The 19,768-nt window shown below is 42.0% G+C and overlaps 1 protein-coding gene and 1 long non-coding RNA gene across 3 annotated transcripts in view; one reads left to right on the plus strand and one right to left on the minus strand.

The window, feature by feature from the left end:
* Nucleotides 1-4,432: 4,432 nt before the first annotated feature.
* On the minus strand, nt 4,433-14,550 carry LOC139023733 (uncharacterized). The gene is made up of 2 exons (XR_011474873.1): nt 14,445-14,550; nt 4,433-4,854 (listed from the first exon to the last, which is right to left on the minus strand). It is a non-coding gene; the product is annotated as an uncharacterized lncRNA (long non-coding RNA).
* slc9a1a (solute carrier family 9 member A1a) overlaps nt 13,582-19,768 on the plus strand; it is a 48,526-nt gene continuing 42,339 nt past the window's right edge. For both annotated transcript variants that reach the window (XM_023980627.2, XM_023980628.2), the window contains exon 1: nt 13,582-14,738. In XM_023980627.2, the coding sequence (XP_023836395.1) occupies nt 14,417-14,738 (322 nt within the window). In that variant the 5' untranslated portion in view covers nt 13,582-14,416. The remainder of the gene's footprint in view (nt 14,739-19,768) is intronic.

Consider the following 19,768-nt stretch of genomic DNA (forward strand, 5'->3'; position numbering starts at 1 on the left):
AACCGGGTTCGTATCCTACCCGCAAATGCGGCCTTTACCCTAAAACCGGGTTCGTATCCTACACAATTCCCCCTTACCGCTAAACCGGGTTTGTATCCTAACGCGCATATTTCTTTCAAATGTTGCCTTGGTCTGATGCTGCAGTGCCCTGCTGGCTGTCGTAAACCTGTCCGCTCTCATATCCATCCATATTGACTCACACATTCTCAGCTCTCCTCGGGGCGTTGTGGAAAGAACTATGACACAAGCAAATATGGAGATGTGTGTGGTGTGTACAAATACACACTGAGTGTACAAAACCAGGTGAATCCAGGTGAAAGCTATGATCCCTTATTGATGTCACCTGTTAAAGTCACTTCAATAAGTGTAGATGAAGGGGAGGAGACAGGTTAAAGAAAGATTTTCAAGCCTTGAGACAATTGAGACATGGATTGTGTATGTGTGCCATTCAGACGGACAAGACAAAATATTTAAGTGCCTTTGAACGGGGTATGGTAGTAGGTGCCAGGCACAACCAGTTTGAGTGTGTCAAGAACTGCAGCCCTCTGGGTTTTTCACAGTTTCCCATGTGTATCAAGAATGGTCCACCACCAAAAAGGACATCTAGCCAACTTGACACAACTGTGGGAAGCATTGGAGTCCACATGGGCCAGCATCCCTGTGGAACGCTTTCAACACCTTGTAGAGTCCATGCCCCGACAAATTGAGGCTGTTTTGAGGGTGAAAGGGGGTACAACTCAAAATAAGGAAGGTGTTCCTAATGTTTCGTACACTCAGTGTATGTGTGTCTCTGTGTGTTCTTGAGATTGTGAGAGACTTTCTAATTGGTGACGTCAGAAGCTCATGTTTTCTGAAGAAAATGTCCAGAGGAGTGGTGATATACAGCTCATATCAAAACTGACCTGGGAGCAGGGCGACTGAGGTAAGCTGTCTCCTCCTCATCCTTGGCCTAGAGGATGAAGTCAGAACTCCAGGAGATGTTCCTAAGCGAGCCCATCATGACAACAAGGGGGTCAACGAGGCCCTCTAGTGGATATTAGTAAAATTCAACGTCTCAACGTCAAGATGGCTGGAAAACTTTCCGCATAGAGATCACTGAGAAATAATCTCTATTTTATTCTCTATATCCTTGGGGGCAGAAAGAATACACACCTATATATCCCAGGATTTAGAGTGAGAGTCCAATACTTTCAAGTGCCAACTTACATGGAATAGAATGTGATGCATACAGGGCTACAATGGCTCTCAGAACTTCTTAGCCTACCTCCCGTTTTAAACTTCAAAGCCTAAGCTCCCTCCCTCATCTCTGTAGGGATACCAGATGTGGCCTTATAGCAGAATCGCTGAGCGAGCACACCTCTCACGGTACTGAGGAAAGAGTTATGGGTCACCCCCGTAGGCAGAGGTCTGCCTGGAGCATAAACTGAACAGAGGAACATACTGGGAACCACTGCTTTACGATATCCATATTAGGAACTTCCTCAAATTTAAGACCGAACTCCATCAGTTTTCAGACTAAATGTCCTTCCTAATATGGATGCCGTACAGGTCTGACTGACAAAACATAGCCTTGGTTCAGCAATCACAATGGATTTTATTCAAACGTGAGAAAAGTGCCACAAAAAGGCCTTGCAATATTTCATTTTCAGTTGGGCCACACATCTGAAACTTGTTTGCACAATTAAGATATACAGCACGCTTAAATGGTCTTTCTCAGCAAATTGAGTCCCCCACTGTTACATCCTCGGTTTGAGTTTTTGAAAATGAGCTGTAAATGTACACTACAGGTCAAACGTTTTAGAACACCTACTCATTCAAGGGTKTTTCTTTATTTTTACTATGTTCTACATTGTAGAATTATAGTGAAGATATCAAAATGATGAACTAACACATATGGAATAATGTAGTAACCAAAAAAAGTGTTAAACAAATCAAAAGACATTTTATATTTGAGATTCTTCAAATAGCCACCCTTTGCCTTGATGACAGCATTGCACACTCTTGGCATTCTCTCAACCAGCTTCATGAGGAATGTTTTTCCAACAGTCTTGAAGGAGTTCCCACATATGCTGAGCACTTGGCTGCTTTTCCTTCACTCTGCGGTCCGACTCATCCCAAGGTGAGGTCAGGGGATTGTGGAGGTCAGGTCATCTGATGCAGCACTCCATCACTCTCCTTGGTAAAAATAGTCCTTACACAGCCTGGAGGTGTATTGTATCATTGTCCTGTTGAAAAACAGATGACAGTCCCATTAAGCTCAAAACAGATGGGATGGCGTATCGCTGCAGAATGCTGCGGTAGCAATGCTGGCTAAGTATGCCTTGAATTCTAAATAAATCACAGACAATATCACCAGCAAAGCACCCCCACACCATAACACCTCCTCCTCCATGCTTTACGGTGGGAATATACACATGCGGAGATCATCCGTTCACCCACACCGCATCTCACAAAGACACGGCGGTTGGAACCAAAAATCTCCAATTTGGACTCCAGACCAAAGGACAAATTTCCTCAGGTCTAATGTCCGTTGCTCGTGTTTCTTGGCCCAAGCAAGTCTCTTCTTCTTATTGGTGTCCTTTAGTAATGGTTTCTTTGCAGCAATTCGACCACGAAGGCCTGATTCACGCAGTCTCCTCTGAACAGTAGATGTTGAGATGTGTCTGTTACTTGAACTCTGTGAAGCATTTATTTGGGCTGCAATTTCTGAGCCTGGTAACTCTAATGAACTTATTCTCTGCAGCAGAGGTAACTCTGGGTCTTCCATTCCTGTTGCGGTCCTCATGAGAGACAGTTTCATCATAGCGCTTGATGGTTTTTGCGATTGCACTTGACGAAACGTTCAAAGTTCTTGAAATGTTCCGTATTGACTGACCTTCATGTCTTAAAGTAATGATGAACTATCGTCTCTCTTTGCTTATTTGAGCTGTTCTTGCCATAATATGGACTTGGTCTTTTACCAAATAGGGCTATCTTCTGTATACCATCCCTACCTTGTCACCACACAACTGATTGGCTCAAACGCATTAAGAAGGAAAGAAATTCCACAAATGAACTATTAAGAAGGAACACCTGTTAATTGAAATGCATTCCAGGTGACTACCTCATGAAGCTGGTTGAGAGAATGCCAAGAGTGTGCAAAGCTGTCATCAAGGCAAGGGGTGGCTATTTGAGGAATCTCAAATATAAAATATATTTTGATTTGTTTAACACATTTTTGGTTACTACTTGATTCCATATGTGTTATTTCATAGTTTTGATGTCTTCACTATTATTCTACAATGTAGAACATAGTAAAAGTTCTAAAACTTTTGACCTGTAGTGTATACTTCACTTGATCTCTTGCAAGGGACAGATATGATGATAATTTAATATTACTACACACAATATAACAATATAAATATAACTTAACTAGAAAGCTTTCAGTCTTTGCTTTTCCTTGAGTTCATGCAGAGATGTGAAGAGATGTAAACGGTAGTAAAAAGACAGTTCTGAAGTCACAGATGAGAAGTGTAGCCTGCTTGGGCAGGTAGTGCCATCTTCAGGTAGAAATATGCAAGTGTACATATTCACATTGACATTTATTGGATTTAGGGAGGCAGTGTTAATACACCAGTAACAACCATTGGCATTTGAACTGTATTCGATTAGAAAATGCCCTTTTTGGGCCTTGAGAATTTGAGAATCCACACCATAGTACTTCTTGTTTAATTGTGTGCATGATGTGTGGTCATTAATTTTTTTGTGTGTCTGTGTATATGTGTAAGTGTCTGTGTGAGAGAGAGAGAGGGAAAGAGCAGAGAGGAGAAGGAGAGAGAGAGAGAGAGAGAGAGAGAGAGAGAGAGAGAGAGAGAGAGAGAGAGAGAGAAGAGAGAGAGGAGAGAGAGACTGAGAGAGAGAGAGAGAGAGAGAATGAGAGAGAGAGAGAGAGAGAGAGGAGAGAGGGCGAAGAGGACGGAGAGAGAGAGAGAGAGAGAGAGAGGAGAGAGAGAGAGAGAGAGAGAGAGAGAGAAGAGAGAGAGAGAGAGAGAGAGAGAGAGAGAGAGAGAGAGAGAGAGAGAGAGAGAGAGAGAGAGAGAGAATAGATGTGCATGAGATTAGAAATGGGGTGTTGAATCGAGTCTCTAACAGCTGTATTACATGCTGCAGTGGAGAGCAGAGCCAGTGGGCGTGTGACACACCTCTCATTCTGCAAACAAATTAATGCCAGAAAGCATCAGAATCTGACTCATTCAGTTAGGGGCTTATGCAAATTTCATTGTCTTTCGATCTGTTGCCATTGTCTTGTATAACCTGCATTTCCAGTTACCCAGTCAGTGCAGTGCAGTATTGAGATAGCTCTTGATATGAAGAACAAGGAGATAATAATTTACATTAATTGGTTTCAGTGAAAGGAAAAAGGTGGGTAAAACAACATACAGAAATTTCCCCAAGCTGTCCAAATTTGTGCTTTATTGACAGACAATGATCATTCTGGCTGTGCCGGGTGGAGATTATAACAGTACATGACCAAGATGTTCAAACGTTCATAGATGACCAGCAGGGTCAAATAATAAAAATCACAGTGTTTGTAGAGGGTGCAACAGGTCAGCACCTCAGGAGTAAATGTCAGTTGGCTTTTTATAGGTGATCATTCAGAGATCGAGACAGCAGGTGCGGTAGAGAGAGAGAGTCGAAAACAGCAGGTCTGGGACAAGGTAGCACGTCCGGTGAGGGTTCCACAACCCGGTCAGGGTTCCATAGCCGCAGGCAGAACAGTTGAAACTGGAGCAGCAGCACGACCAGGTGGACTGGGGACAGCAAGGAATCATCAGGCCAGGTAGTCCCGAGTCATGGTCCTAGGGCTCAGGTCCTCTGAGAGAAGAGAGAGAGAAATTCACACAGGACACTGGATAAGACAGGATAAATACTCCAGATATAACAGACTGACCCTAGCCCCCAACACATAAACTATTGCAGCATAAATACTGGAGGCTGAGACAGGAGGGGTCGGGAGACAGTGGCCCCTTTCGACGATACCCCCGGACAGGGCCAACCAGGCAGGATATAACCCCACCCACTTTGCCAAAGCACAGCCCCCACACCACGAGAAGGATATCTTCAACCACCAACTTACTACCCTGAGACAAGGCCGAGTATAGCCCAGAAAGATCTCCGCCACGGCACGAACCCGAGGGGGGCGCCAAACCTGGGCAGGAAGATCACGTCAGTGACTCAACCCACTCAAGTGACGCACCCCACCTAGGGACGGCATGGAAGAGCACCAGTAAGCCAGTGACTCAGCCCCCGTAATAGGGTTACAGGCAGAGAATCCCGGTGGAGAGAGGGGAACCGGCCAAGCAGAGACAGCAAGGGTGGTTCGTCGCTCCAGTGCCTTTCCGTTCACCTTCACACCCCTGGGCCAGACTACATTCAATCATAGAACCTACTGAAGAGATGAGTTTTCAATAAAGACTTAAAGGTTGAGACTGAGTCCACATCTTTCACATAGATAGGCAGACCATTCCATAATAATAAAGCTCTATAGGAGAAAGCCCTGCCTCCAGCTGTTTGCTTAGAAATTCTAGGGACAATAAGGAGGCCTGCGTCTTGTGACCGTAGCGTACGTGTAGGTATGTACGGCAGGACCAAATCGGAGAGACAGGTAGAAGCAAGCCCATGTAATGCTTTGAAAACAGTCCTAGCCTTAACAGGAAGCCAGTGTAGAGAGGCTAGCACTGGAGTAATATGATCACATTTTTGGGTTCTAGTCAAGATTCTGACAGCCGTGTTTAGCACTAACTGAAGTTTATTTAGTGCTTTATCCGGGTAGCCGGAAAGTAGACCATTGCAGTAGTCTAATCTAGAAGTGACAAAAGCATGGATTAACTTCCTGCATAATTTTTGGACAGAAAGTTTCTGATTTTTGCAATGTTACGAAGATGGAAAAAAGCTGTCCTTGAAATAGTCTTGATATGTTCGTCAAAAGAGAGATCAGGGTCCAGAGTAACGTAGAGGTCCTTCACAGTTTTACTTGAGACAACTGTACAACCACCAAGATTAATTGTCAGATCCAACAGAAGATCTCTTTGTTTCTTGGGACCAGAACTAACATCTATGTTTTGTCCGAAAAAAGGAAAAGTAAAAAATGTGCCGCCATCCACTTCCTTATGAAACACCATGTTTCATCGAAATGTACAGCTGTGTGTCGTCTGCATACAGTAGCAGTGAAAGTTAACATTATRTTTCCGAATGACATCACCAAGAGGTAAAATATATAGTGAAAACAATAGTGGTCCTAAAATGGAACCTTGAAGAACACCGAAACTTACCGTTGATTTGTCAGAGGACAAACCATCCACAGAGACAAACTGATATCTTTCTGGCAGATAAGATCTAAACCAGGCCAGAACTTGTCCGTGTAGACCAATTTGTTTCCAATCTCTCCAAAAGAATGTGGTGATCGATGGTGTCAAAAGCAGCACTAAGGTCTAGGAGCACGAGGACAGATGCAGAGCCTTGGTCTGACGCCATTAAAAGGTAATTTACCACCWTCACRAGTGCAGTCTCAGTGCTAAGATGGGGTCTAAAACCAGACTGAAGCGTTTCGTATACATTGTTTTGTCTTCAGGCAAAAAAAAAACATTTAGAGAGGAATGGGAGATTCGATATAGGCCAATAGTTTTTCATCTTTTCTGGGTCAAGGTTTGGCTTTTTCAAGAGAGGCTTTATTACTGCCACTTTTAGTGAGTTTGGTACACATCCGGTGGATAGGGAGCCGTTTATTATGTTCAACATAGGAGGGCCAAGCACAGGAAGCAGCTCTTTCAGTAGTTTAGTTGAAATAGGGTCCAGTATGCAGCTTGAGGGTTTAGAGGCCATTACTATTTTCATGAATGTGTCAAGAGATATAGGATAAAAAAACTTGAGTGTCTACCTTGATCCTAGGTCCTGACAGTGTTGTGCAGACTCAGGACAACTGAGCTTTGGAGAAATATGCAGATTTAAAGAGGAGTCCGTAATTTTCTTTCTAATGATCATGATCTTTTCGTCAAAGATGAAGAATAACCAACATTTTGTCACTGCTGAAGTGAAAGCCATCCTCTCTTGGGGAATGCTGCTTTTTAGTTAGCTTTACGACAGTATTAAAAATCAATTTTGGATTGTTTTTATTCTCCTCAATTAAGTTGGAAAAATAGGATGATCGAGCAGCAATGAGGGCTCTTCGATACTGCACGGTACTGTCTTTCCAAGCTAGTCGGAAGACTTCATGCTGTTTAATCAGCTTCTTGATATGCCACACCTATCAGGTGGATGGGTTATCTTGGCAARGGAGAAATGCTCACGAACAGGGATTTAACCAAATTTGTGCACAAAATYTGAGGGAAATAAGCTTTTTGTGCATATTGAAAATGTCTGGGATATTTTATTTAATCTCATGAAAACATGGGACCAACACTTTACATGTTGTGTTTATATGTCTGTTCAGTATACATTAACTATGCTCTGTGGTCATGGGAAAAATACCAGGAGGCCTCTATTACTCTCTAAGAACAATCCCYGTGAAACTTAATGGGAAATTATATGAATTGGTATTAATGGTTATATTCCTGAACAGATATAATAGGTTCATGAGGAAATGTATTCTAYATTGGAAGAACAACTCTGACTCTTAAGAGACAATTCRAACTTCCAAAATGTTCCCYTAGTCAGGCATTGATGTCAATGGGAGACTAAGTGAAAATGCAACTTAAATGGAACTTAGGCTACATTACTCTGAAATGCACTGAAGTGTAGACTGTTGTTTGAGCATCTCGACAAACCAACATTGTTATCTCCACAGTCTATTTTCGTTTCATGCTGTCACAATATTATGGTGACTGAAATTCTTTTAGACATGTTGTCAGGGCTTGTCAGTGAGCACAATGCTTACATCAGGAGACAATGACAACGTGGCATGACATGACAGCATTTGTTTTTCAAATTGAACACAGTCTGAGGGGTCATGATTACTAGGCTGCATGTTGTGGATAGGATGAGACGGTACCAGTCTGCTAGCCTGGTTAAACCAGTTTGAATACTACGCTCACCATTGTTTAACTTGAGCACAGTTTTCAGTCCGGTTTTACCAGGCTAGCAGTTTGCCAGGGATCTTGTGGTTTGCCACTAATGAAAAGGTCTGTTGACGTAGCCCAGTCAAATTCACATTAGTGCTTAGACGGTAGATGGTATCTAAGCATGATCTCACAACAGCCCGGCCAAGTGGAGTAAATAAAGCAGGCAACACATTGAATACAGTATTGTTGTCATTATTTCATCAGGCTTTACAAAACAGCACGCTGTCTACTCAAGGTTACGATTATTATCATTTTTTTAGTTGCTTACCTATTTTCAATGACGTAGGCTTAGGGCATAGGCTATTTGTACAGTGTGCATTTATTTGTTTGTGTCGAAGTGTGTGAGTTGTTCATTTTTTCACGAGTGTGTGAGCATGGTCCTACAGTGCTGTTTAGAAGGAATGTTTTCCATATCGACGCCACATACACCGTGGGGGGTATAGAAACAGTGGCTTTGGTAACTACAAAAAAAAATGCTCTGAACATAGAGATAGATAGAGGACTCTAGTGCCCCAAAACCTGTTTTAGCATGGGCAGCGCTGCAGGTTGACATAAAGTTTAGTCAGCTTTGTTCCAAGGGCAGAAAGAATCAGATTGTTTTAGTGCAAAACAAATCCGATTGGTTTCTAAAAGGTCAAAGGGCGGAGTTTAACAGATGCACAACTTTTAAAAACATGGTGGAGGTTTGAACTGAAAATCTTGTAAAAACTTTGAGTTAAAAGTTGTAACATTTTGAAATCATTATTATGTTACAGTAGTCAGACAAATTTGACAGTATCTCTAAGATACAACTGGTCTCCGGTAGCAAGCTAGCAGCAACATACTAAGCGTACTTCAGAGTACCATTTAGAAATGTTCTCATAAATTAGTTGTTTCGGCGGTTGTCGGTAATCGCATCCCAGGTTTACATAATTTCTAGCCGCAGACTAGTAATTAGTATCTAAGATTTGCTCTTATTCTGTAGGGATCGATAGTCTCAGAGTGTAACCATTTCCAGCCGTGTAGCCAATGCTCCACGTAGTATGGTTAGGAATTCAATAACTATTCGCAACCACAGCTCAGGCTGTGGGTTTGCTTAGTCTAAACTCAAACCTGCGCCACCTCAGTTTCCACCGAGGTATGCGTGGTCTGAAGAGGATATCCTCAGGAGGGGGTTTCATTCATAACAATAGAAAATGACGCCTGATCATGTCTGAGCTCATGGGGGCGGGCCAATGACTTAGTTAAACTTTAAAAGGGAATACAATTCTCTCATATTAAGGGTTTAACATCACATTACATCATTTCACAAATAGTTTCATCTTTACCCATTCACTTTATACAAGAATTAGATGCAAACTCCATAATTGAGAAATTACGCAATGTACACAATGTACACAGTTATGTGTGTTTCCTGTCCTCTCTGAGGTCACCAAATGAAACACCCTCGTCATACCCGTCCCTTTAGTGTCCAAGGACATTCCCACCTTCTCACAAGTCGACATTTTGTTTCATATTCTCATTTTGGGGATTTAGGAGTTCGCCACGTGAAATCCTTTGTTCTCTCTGTGTCTCTCTTTCTGCATGGCCAGGGGGAGAGAGTCTCCTCCAGGAATTTACGACCTGAGAGTGGGAAGCCATGATCTATACCCAGAAAGGGCCACGTCATGACACTAGCTAGCTAGCTAGGTGTCAAATATACAAGTAAGTCAGCTAACATTTGCTTTATTGAAATGTTAAGTTGAATAAGCTATATGAAAAAGAAAATGGGATGGACAGTTATACTGTCCCGGGAGAAGCAATGTAAAATACTAAGCTAAACAGAGCTGATTGGCTAGCAGATAGCTATACTAACGTTGCCTCATAGCTAGCTAGGTCTCAAATATACCAGTAAGTCAGCTCGTCACTTAAAATATTTAGTTGAATAAGCCCCCCACACCCCACGCCAATTTCACCCCAACGAGTATATAGTATCAGTTCTCTGTCTGATAAATAGTATGGAGCTGCGCTTGGAGTATTGTTTCTTCATCCTATGTAATGTATTCCCAGTGAATTTGGTGGGGTTTTTTCCATTCAGAGAAATCAGTCATTAAAGTTGGAAGGTTTATGTCCCATCATACGTTCTGATATTACCAGGCTCTGACCACTATATAGAAACCAATCAAATTGTTCTGTCCCCTAAACCAATCAGATTCTTTCTTCCCTTAGAACAAAGTTGACTTCTATACTTTATATCAATCTGCGGCAGCGCCATTGAGGAATTTCACCATTTTGAAGTAGTCAACTGCGTGGGTTTTCCTATGGGTTAAGGAAGGATCACACAATTCCATCTAGGTCACCAGGAGGAATCAGCCAATGAATTATACTTGTGAGAAGTTAATCGCCAACCTGGGATTTATACCTGTTCAAACAACACACTCCAGGTGGCAGTATGCACCCTTTCAGTTTGTTTGCTAACTCATAGAAGTAGTAGTAGAAGAAAATTGACTACTTCAAAATGGAGATGGCTTCAATGGCGCTGCCCATCCTCTCACAGACGCCATAATGGGTCAGATACAATGATGTCTATCTATGTCTACGGGTCTGAATCACACGGTCTGTCCCACCTGTTTTTCTTCCATTGGAACATGTTAGAAATCACACCCAGTCGCCATCTGCAGGTTGAAATGCTGCCTGGGTGTAATCGGCTTGTTTTGTTCCACATGATGTGGTTGGAGGAGAAGACATGGTGACCTGTTAACTCCATGAAGAGACAGGCAAAAAATAAACACTTTAAAGCTATCATGTGACCCCAAACAGGCTTCATGCTATACTGCCTTTGGTTTCGGTAACTTGAAAATGGAAGGGAATGCTTTATTTTAGTGAAGTTCTTTGCAATTTTGGAGTCATTTGGTTTCTAAAAGAATCATGTGGAGTTAGGGTTGTAAAACAAGGCTCAAAGGTACAAATTGTCATCCAAAAAGACATCAAACAGTCATATTTGTCTTGGGGTTCCAATGCACATTAGATTTCAGAATTGAGCCCTGAGGCCTTTGGGTTAATGTGCCTTTTGAAACACACAATGTACATATTTGCACTAACCAAGCTGAAAAAAATACACAAGACAAACCAAACATGTGTTTAACTTAAGCGTCCTGGGTAATTTGGTTCATATCCACGGACCAAAACGTCATGTCTCTTTTTATTTCCTCAAAGTGTTTGATGTAGTTTGGAGTCATGTTGTAGCAATTTGAGTYCTTGAAGCAAACACTGGAAACCATGACCKTAGCCACAATAGAGAGGAGAGAATAAATGTACACATTTATGTGTACAGATATAGACCAGACTTGCCAAAATGTTGGCTTCGCTATCCATGATTGAAATGAGAGCAAACCTTAATGAACTTTCCAAACTATGCAAATGAGAGCATCATGCCATGACTGAAGYGCCTTGCATAAAGGTCGTTCCATTTGATTTCAATTACTTTTTGACTGCACCCATTTTGAGTTGAACGAAACTTTCCATACATATTTGCCCATGGTGAAGTGGTCAGAAAGTTACATTTTGAACCTGAATGCTTAAACATTTAGGAGATAGAGGTGCTCAAAGTTGACCCATTTTACATACCCCACCCTACCATGAGACATCAATGTCTTCATCACTGGAGTTTAATATCAAGCTTACAAACAGGATTGTCAAACTATTTTATAATTTATTTCTTTACATTTGACGTAAATGATCTAAAAACACATCAACTCAGATTTTTTTCCCCACATATGTTGTATTTTATACCCTATTTTACATAATCTGAGGTGTTTGTGTTGTGTCCGCCATCGGTTGAGACACAGCTTACTCTTGAATACAGGGTGGGTGTCATTTAAATCATAGAAATACAATTAATAGAATGGAAATATCCCTTCGGACCAATGTAATTTAGCTGGTACACCATTGACATTTAAATACAATTTTTAACTGCCAATTACTACCTCAAAGATGGCCGCCGGTCCACCCACCTTCGAATTTTGACTTAAATGGAAATGCATGTTATTCACATTCAAGTCAACAACACTCTCTGATGTGTGGACCTCCAACCATCTTTGTGCTACCATTTGAAAGTTACATTTTCAAATATATTCCCATTTTAATACATTTATAAGCCAAAACATGACACACTGTATTCAAGAGCATGCTGTGTCTAGATAATTGACATTTAAGGATAAACAATTGAAAGAAAATAGATTTAAAAATAAACTTTACATTACTTGAAGAAGTATTTAAAAAAAAATAGACACATCAAACCTCCGTGTGTGTCTCACTATCGTGCTGCACTTCAATATTTTATGGCATTGCAGGAACAGAGTGCAAGGGTGCATGCAGGGACACTTGGTTCCCCATGCCAATGTGTGTGCCCARGCCCCAGAGGCATGAAGTGCAGCMACACRGRCATTTGATTGGTATCCATCATAACTTATTAATGCAGCTATTATCTTTGTGACTGCATACAGGTGCTGGCAGGTCAGACAGAGGCTACACTACTTAATCCCCTTTGAATAATTACAACTTTTACAGTACACTATACAATACTGTAAATGAATAAGAATGTTCCCAATGATCAGTGTGTGCTTCAAAATGCTTCCTATAAAAAGCACTTTTTCAACTACCGTCACCTCCTTTAAATACTTTATGACACCCAAAATGATCATCAGCAGCAGCATCCGATCTACACATCCTCATATGTGTTATTACACTAATTGTTGTGAGCAGTTCATTTTTTTAGGTGCAAACAGCTCTCAATGACCATACCATTTCCCACCACAGTAATTACAAGCCAGACACCTTCAGTGGTATGGTACAACTGTATTTGGCAAGCTGTGGGGGTTAAAGCGCTACAGGGAGACACTAAACACAATGACAGACTACCCTAAAGGTCAAAGTAAACAAACAAAAATAGGTTGTGTACAGTATGCTATTCGTGACATAGTGTCACCACCCAAGGCATCGCCCTACTGTAATTACGAAATGGATGACAAAATGTTTTGGGTGTACTCGCAAGAAAACACACCCATCTCCATATAACACCCATTTGATATTGAAGGGATGGTGAAATGTTTTTGGCTGGACTCACACAAAAACACACACCATTTCCATAACAAAATGATGATATGGAATTGAAAATCATAAAAAATATTTTCAAACAATGTATTTACAACAAGATRTTCTCATCCTAGAGGTACAATTTGAGTTAGCCTACACTGAAGACTTAAATAACATGGAGTTTATGGTGTAATCAGCTCCAACAGATGCCAGATACTAGGATAGCCATGGCTTTGTTCTGCCCAGCAATCCAGGTAGATCAGCCATAGCAGTTCACGCCCTCGAAGCCTCCTGTGACAGAATGTAATGGGCGCAACTACCCACTGGGCCTAGTCAGACTATTGAACAGGAAATGTATTGTTTTTCCATACGTGAATATAAAATATAAGATATCTAAGACATCCTCTCCAATAGATGTCACTGTGGTCGAAAATAAAAAGGGCTCCCTCCCCATTCTCCTCCCTCCGCGAAAGGGTGTGCGTTTTGAAGGTTGTATTTATCTCGCTAACATCACATTACAAGGAGTACATTTGCGKAGGGATAACATTAGAAGTCACTGTTGGAGCTAGAAAAAGTGTGATGGAGCCACAGATCCTCATACTGACTGAGTTCAAGTAAGGTCTTGTCGGGACAGGGTACGGCGCATACACGGATGCGAAAGCATGGAATGCAGTTCAAATATCTATGATCCCCCACAATTGCAACGTGACAGTTCTAAACGTTTCATTCAAGGTCAACATTGGACTTCGGTCAGCTGTAACCGCAGACATTATCGATGATATTTATCTTCTTGTGGAACAGGAATTGTATGAGCAGCATCTTTTTACCGGTCGGCGGTGAGCAATGACATCTTTCACCGAAGAGATTAACCTACGCTGTCAGTATCTGAAACAAGATTTCGGACCAAGTTTTCAATTCAAAGTTGTGGTATTTAGGAGTGGGTATGTAACTTGCCAACTAACATAGCACTGTAGCCGTGTCTTGAGCTCTCGGTGCCTGGAAGGATAGCTAGCTCAGGCACCTTCTACGTTTCCTGCTTTCACGAATGKTGTTAGCCAGCTTGCGACAGYACCTGGAACTGCTGCATCCCTCTCAAATAGCTAACTAAAGTTGGCTAGCTAGCCAGCCAATTGTCGAACATGGATATTTTGTCGGTCCTTTGGAAAACCAGTTGCTAGTGAGGAAAGTGTGTTCATGACACGCTAACTACACGATTTCCAGCTCACTTTCCCCCCTAAATTCTTTAAGTTATAAAAACGAATTTCAACATGTCTGTTCGCGTAGCCTTACACTCACCCAGTGGCTCCAGAAGTTTTCTGGAGCGGGGACTCCTACTTCTGGTGATATTGATCTTACTGGAGGGCACCGTACTGACGCTTGGAGCTGCCAGCTCACCGGACATCGGCGCTCAGGACAACACTGGAGGACACGACCACCGCGACGACCACAGAGGGATAGAAGGCAGTCACGGCCATACTAACTACACGTACACAAAAAAGGCCTTTCCTGTCCTGTCTCTAGATTACCATCACATACAGGTGCCTTTCGAGATCTCGTTGTGGGTGTTGCTGGCCTCATTAATGAAATTAGGTGAGTTGCACTGTCAGGSTGGTTTATTTGGTTTGAGTTTTATTCTCATAGCCTATACAGAGAAAAAGTAAAGCACCCATGTTTCTCTTACCAGTTCATTGAGGTGAGCAGGCAATCTAGGTGTTTGAAGAATGCMATTGATTGCCATTTAATTTCAGCATTATCAAGAGGATTGATGTCTTTCCTGATACTCTGAGTATATACCTTCTGAACCCCAATCAAATGTTAACGTTTGAAAAATATATGGTTTGTTCCCTAGCAGGGAATTATGCCATGTGAGATGGGAAAATACTACATATTGAAGTCAATAGGTGATTATGGAGTGGTAGTCCATAATGTGACATTCCCTTGTACTCTGTATAAAGATGTCACAGATAAACTGACTCAACAAGCTAGGATATACTCATTGTTAGTCTTAGGTGACTCTTGTATTGGTTGTACCTGTTTTCCTGTATTCTGCGTAGTAAGTGATCTTCCTGGGAATGATGACCATACGCTTAGGTCAGGTTTTGAAGWGGGACGGCGCAGTCAGTGCTCCTTGACACAATGTGATGCGTGACTAAGCACATTTTTGTTGCACTTTTAGGCATAGGCTAGACTGAAATCATTGCAAGTTCTCATCAAGGGGACATCTTTGCCCACTGTTCCTGTTTTGTTGACACAGGATGTTTGGCAATGGGAAACACACACTCATGTGTAGTCTAACTTCTATCCTCTTCCCTTTTCCTTGTCACTGGTTGTGGTCCCCTCGCCACTCCCTGTCTTTCTCCTTACTGCAATCATTTCATCTCGCACTGCTACTTCTCACCTCCTTTACTTGTTTATTGCTCTTCATGCAGTGCTCGTCCCATCTCCACTCCCTCATTCTCATCATGACACTCCTCCCCTTCTCTCTCCTCTCTCTCGCGCCCTCATCTCCCACTCCCTCCCTCTCTCTGTTTCTCCTCTTCCTGTATGCGGTGTGCTCTCATGCCCCTGCAGTGTTCCCTGCTGTGTCCCCTGCTGCCATTTGCTAAGAGCCAGCAGCCTGCCATTTTCTCCGCAACATAATATTGAGTCTGGGTGAGTGCCAGCCTGTGGCCAGGCCAGAGAGGGACTGTCCCACTTACCCAGGGGGGGAAGCCCACTGTCCTGGGGGAAGATGGGGAGAGCGCCCAGCTGGGTGCAGTGGTTTGGAGGGAGGGAGAGAGGATGAGGCAAGGTGACAGTCTAGATGGAGAGGAACAGGGAGGAAATTGTAGAGGTGAGCGAAAGAAAGACAGGGAAATGGGTAGAAAGGAGAATGCAGGATAGCAGGGAAAGGAGGAGAGAGGCAGATGTGAAAGATTGAGTGAGTGTGAGCGAAACAAACGGGAACAGCAGTGGTGACCTTCAGCTTCTGATTATGCTGAAACCCCTGTGTTTATAATCTGCTGTGGCAGCTGCAATGCTCAGCCCCAGGTTCCTGCCTGTGTCCTGCTCAGAGATCTCATTCTCTTTTTTTTAAGCCTAAAGCTGCATCAATTGTCTATTTAAATGTTCTTTTGCTGCCCTGTCAGACTGGCTTTGCTTGCTCTGGTCTTTTTCTCCAAGACTAAACTTCCTTCATTTGATAAGGACCTACAATCAATGTCTCTTATTCCCCTAAGCAATAGTTCTTCCTATGTGTCAATATAGCTTTGGGATAAATATGATTTATTGTTGCAGAGAGTGTGGTGATAGAGAGATCCTCAGATTATTAAATGTTCTAGCAAGTGTGCCAACACTGATATAGGTCTAAAGAGTACAGACCATATTTACTGATAACAATGTATTGGCCTAGCTACACTTAACATTGAAGTCCTCAATACAAACATTGTTCACATGAGTTGTGGCCCACATTCAGGACTAGCCTATGGTTTTACCTCAACAATCTGTACTGTAGATCTTTTGTTTCTCGTAAAGTCTGTCAAATCAAATTTAGTTTGTCACATGCGCCGAATACAACCGGCGTAGACCTTTTATAGTGAAATACTTACTTACAAGCCCTTAACCAACAATTCCATTTTAAGAAAAAATACCTATAAAAAAAAAGAAGAAAATAAATTAAAGTAATAATTAAGAGCAGCAGTAAAATAACAATAGCGAGGCTATATACAAGGGGTACTGGTACAGAGTCAATGTGCGGGAGCACCGGTTAGCACCGGTTAATGTCTAACCATTAACAGAGGGATTGTGTGTTAACAAGCTATTTAACACACTGCTATAAATGACCCTGTTCCACATTTGAATGCGTAATGCATCAAAGCACATGTAGTTTGGTGTTCAGGTCAACTAAGTAGACGATTTATATGCTAGGTAGAACCCTGCGTCTCCAAGAGTCATGGTGGTAGTAGTATACAACACTAATAAAGATCAGATAGGCTGTAGGGTTGATATGATAAGGCCTATATCTGAAGAGTTAGGCTGAAGACTAGACTACATTGGTAGGCCTACATGGCTTTGCAGCTCGGTTAGGTCTACTCCGACAGTATGTTTAGGCAACAGGTGACCAGGTAGGTACAATAACTAACCTCTGATATATGCCTGGCGACTCAAGTTTGTCACACCTCCATTTGTAATGCAAACATGGCAGATCAAACTAAAATGGCATGCGGCAATGCCCTGTTCTGTTCTCCCTGAGAGCCCGAGTCCTACTCACCCACCTTCTGGGCCGTTGGTCTAATCTGTGGTCAATATTTGTCTGGGGTAAACCAACTGCCACCTGGAACAGAGGTGCTTTGAATGGAAATGGAAGAAAAATAGATGGAGAGCATCTGTGCTAAGTTCTTTTCCACTCGGCTCACTCCTACAACACTCACAATGCATAAGATTGCGTAGTTGGCCCTTCAATGCACCTTTTGACTCAACATATCCATTCACGTCACACAATGACATGCTGATGCTACTGTGTAAATGCATTTGCATAGACAATTGTACTGCAATAATTAAAGCCAAGGACACTGTTGTTGATAGACAATTAATTTGGAAAAAGAATTGTCCCATGTCAAATATCCAATTGATTGGTGGCAACCATGCTCACCTTGAATGACCCAATATACAAGCCAAAAATATCTATCCTTTCCCCATCTAATGCAAGTCATGGCACAGAGTTGTTTTGTATTGTCCTATTATACATTGTTCAGCTTCTACTGTGGCTCTGCACCGACTGTCAAACAGAGGAACAACCGCAGCAAGAGTAGCAGAGGACTGTTTCGGGCTGTATTCATTATTGATACACAGGCCATACTAAGCTCACATTGAGGGCACGTACATAGAGCCAGAGTTTCCCAAAGCTATTATTGGATGTTGTAAGTCCACAACAATGCTTAAAGTACACCGGGAGACCACTTTCAAGGTCTTTCAAAAAATGTGTCTAATCTATGCCTTTAGAAAATATTCACACCCCTTGACTTATTCCACATTTTGTTGTGTTACAGCCTGAATTCAACATGGATTGGACACCCATTGCACACAATACCACAAGTGAAAACATGTTTTTTGAAATCTGCAAAGTTATTGAAAATGGAATATATCTCCTTTTCATAAGTATTCACACCCCTGAGTTAATACGCGTTAGAATCAGCTTTGGCAGCAATTACAGCTTTGAGTCTTTCCAGGTAAGTCTCTAAGAGCTTTGCACACCTGGATTGTACAATATTATTTTTTAAGTTCTTCAAACTCTTGTCTAGTTGGTTGTTTATCATTGCTAGACAGGCATTTTCATGTCTTGCTATGGATTTAAGCCGTTTCATATATCTTTTTATTTATTATTTTACCCCTTTTTCTCCCCAATTTCGTGGTATCAGTCTTGTCCCATCGCTGCAACTCTTGTACGGACTCGGGAGAGGTGAAGGTTGACACCGTGCGTCCTCCAAAACACAACGCAGCCAAGCTTCTTCTTGACACAATGCCCGCTTAACCTGGAAGCCAGCCGCACCAATGTGTCGGAGGAAACACCGTACACCTGGTGACTGTGTCAGCGTGCATGGCGCCTGGCCCGCCATAGGAGTCGCTAGTGAGCGATGGGTCAAAAACATCCCTGCCGGCCAAACCCTCCCCTAACCCGGATGACGCTGGGCCAATTGTGCACCGCCCCATGGGTCTCCCTGTCGCGGCCGGCCGTGAAAATATGAACAGTGATGTTGTCTTGTATTTTCCCCAAACATAATGCTTTGTATTCAGAACATAAAGTTAATTTCTTTACTACATTTCTTGCAGTTTTACTTTTATTTTTTAAATATATTTTTTTACCATCTACAAATTGATGCCCTTCTTTGCAAGGCATTGGAAAACCTCCCTGGTCTTTGTGGTTGAATTTGTTTGAAATTCAGTGCTCAACTGAGGGACCTTACAGACAACTGTACGTGTGGGCTACAGAGATGACATAGTCATTCAAGAATCATGTTAAAGACTATTGTTGCACACAGAGTAAGTCCATGCAACTTATTATGTGACTTGTTAAGTACATTTTGACTCCTGAACTTATTTACGCTCGCCATAACAAAGGGGTTGAATACTTATTAACTGAAGACATTTAGCCTTTTCATTTTTAATTAGTTTGTACATTATTCCACTTTGACATCATGGGGTATTGTGTTTAGGCAAGTGACATAATCTTAATTGAATCCATTTAAAATTCTGACTATAACACAACAAATTGTTGAAAAAGGAATTCTTTCTGTAGGCACGGTTGGCTACTCCATGTGATCACCAGTTGTTTGAGAGCTGCACGTTGTTTCTGCCCGATGATATTCTGCTCAAGCTAGGCTATTTGTGTGGCGTGTGTGTGATAAATAATCTACATAACAAACTAACAGCTTAGTTAGAGTAATAGTGAAGACATCAAGACTATGAAATGACACACGGAATCATGTCACCAAAAAAGTGTGAAACAAATCAAAATATATTTTAGATTCTTCAAAGTAGCCACCTTTTGCCTTGACAGCTTTGCAGACTCTTGGCATTCTCTCAACCAGCTTCATGAGGAATGCTTTCCCAACAGTCTTGAAGGAGTTCCCACGTATGCTGAG

Source organism: Salvelinus sp. IW2-2015, linkage group LG35 (assembly GCF_002910315.2).
Source record: "Salvelinus sp. IW2-2015 linkage group LG35, ASM291031v2, whole genome shotgun sequence".
Classification (NCBI taxonomy): Eukaryota; Metazoa; Chordata; class Actinopteri; order Salmoniformes; family Salmonidae; genus Salvelinus; species Salvelinus sp. IW2-2015.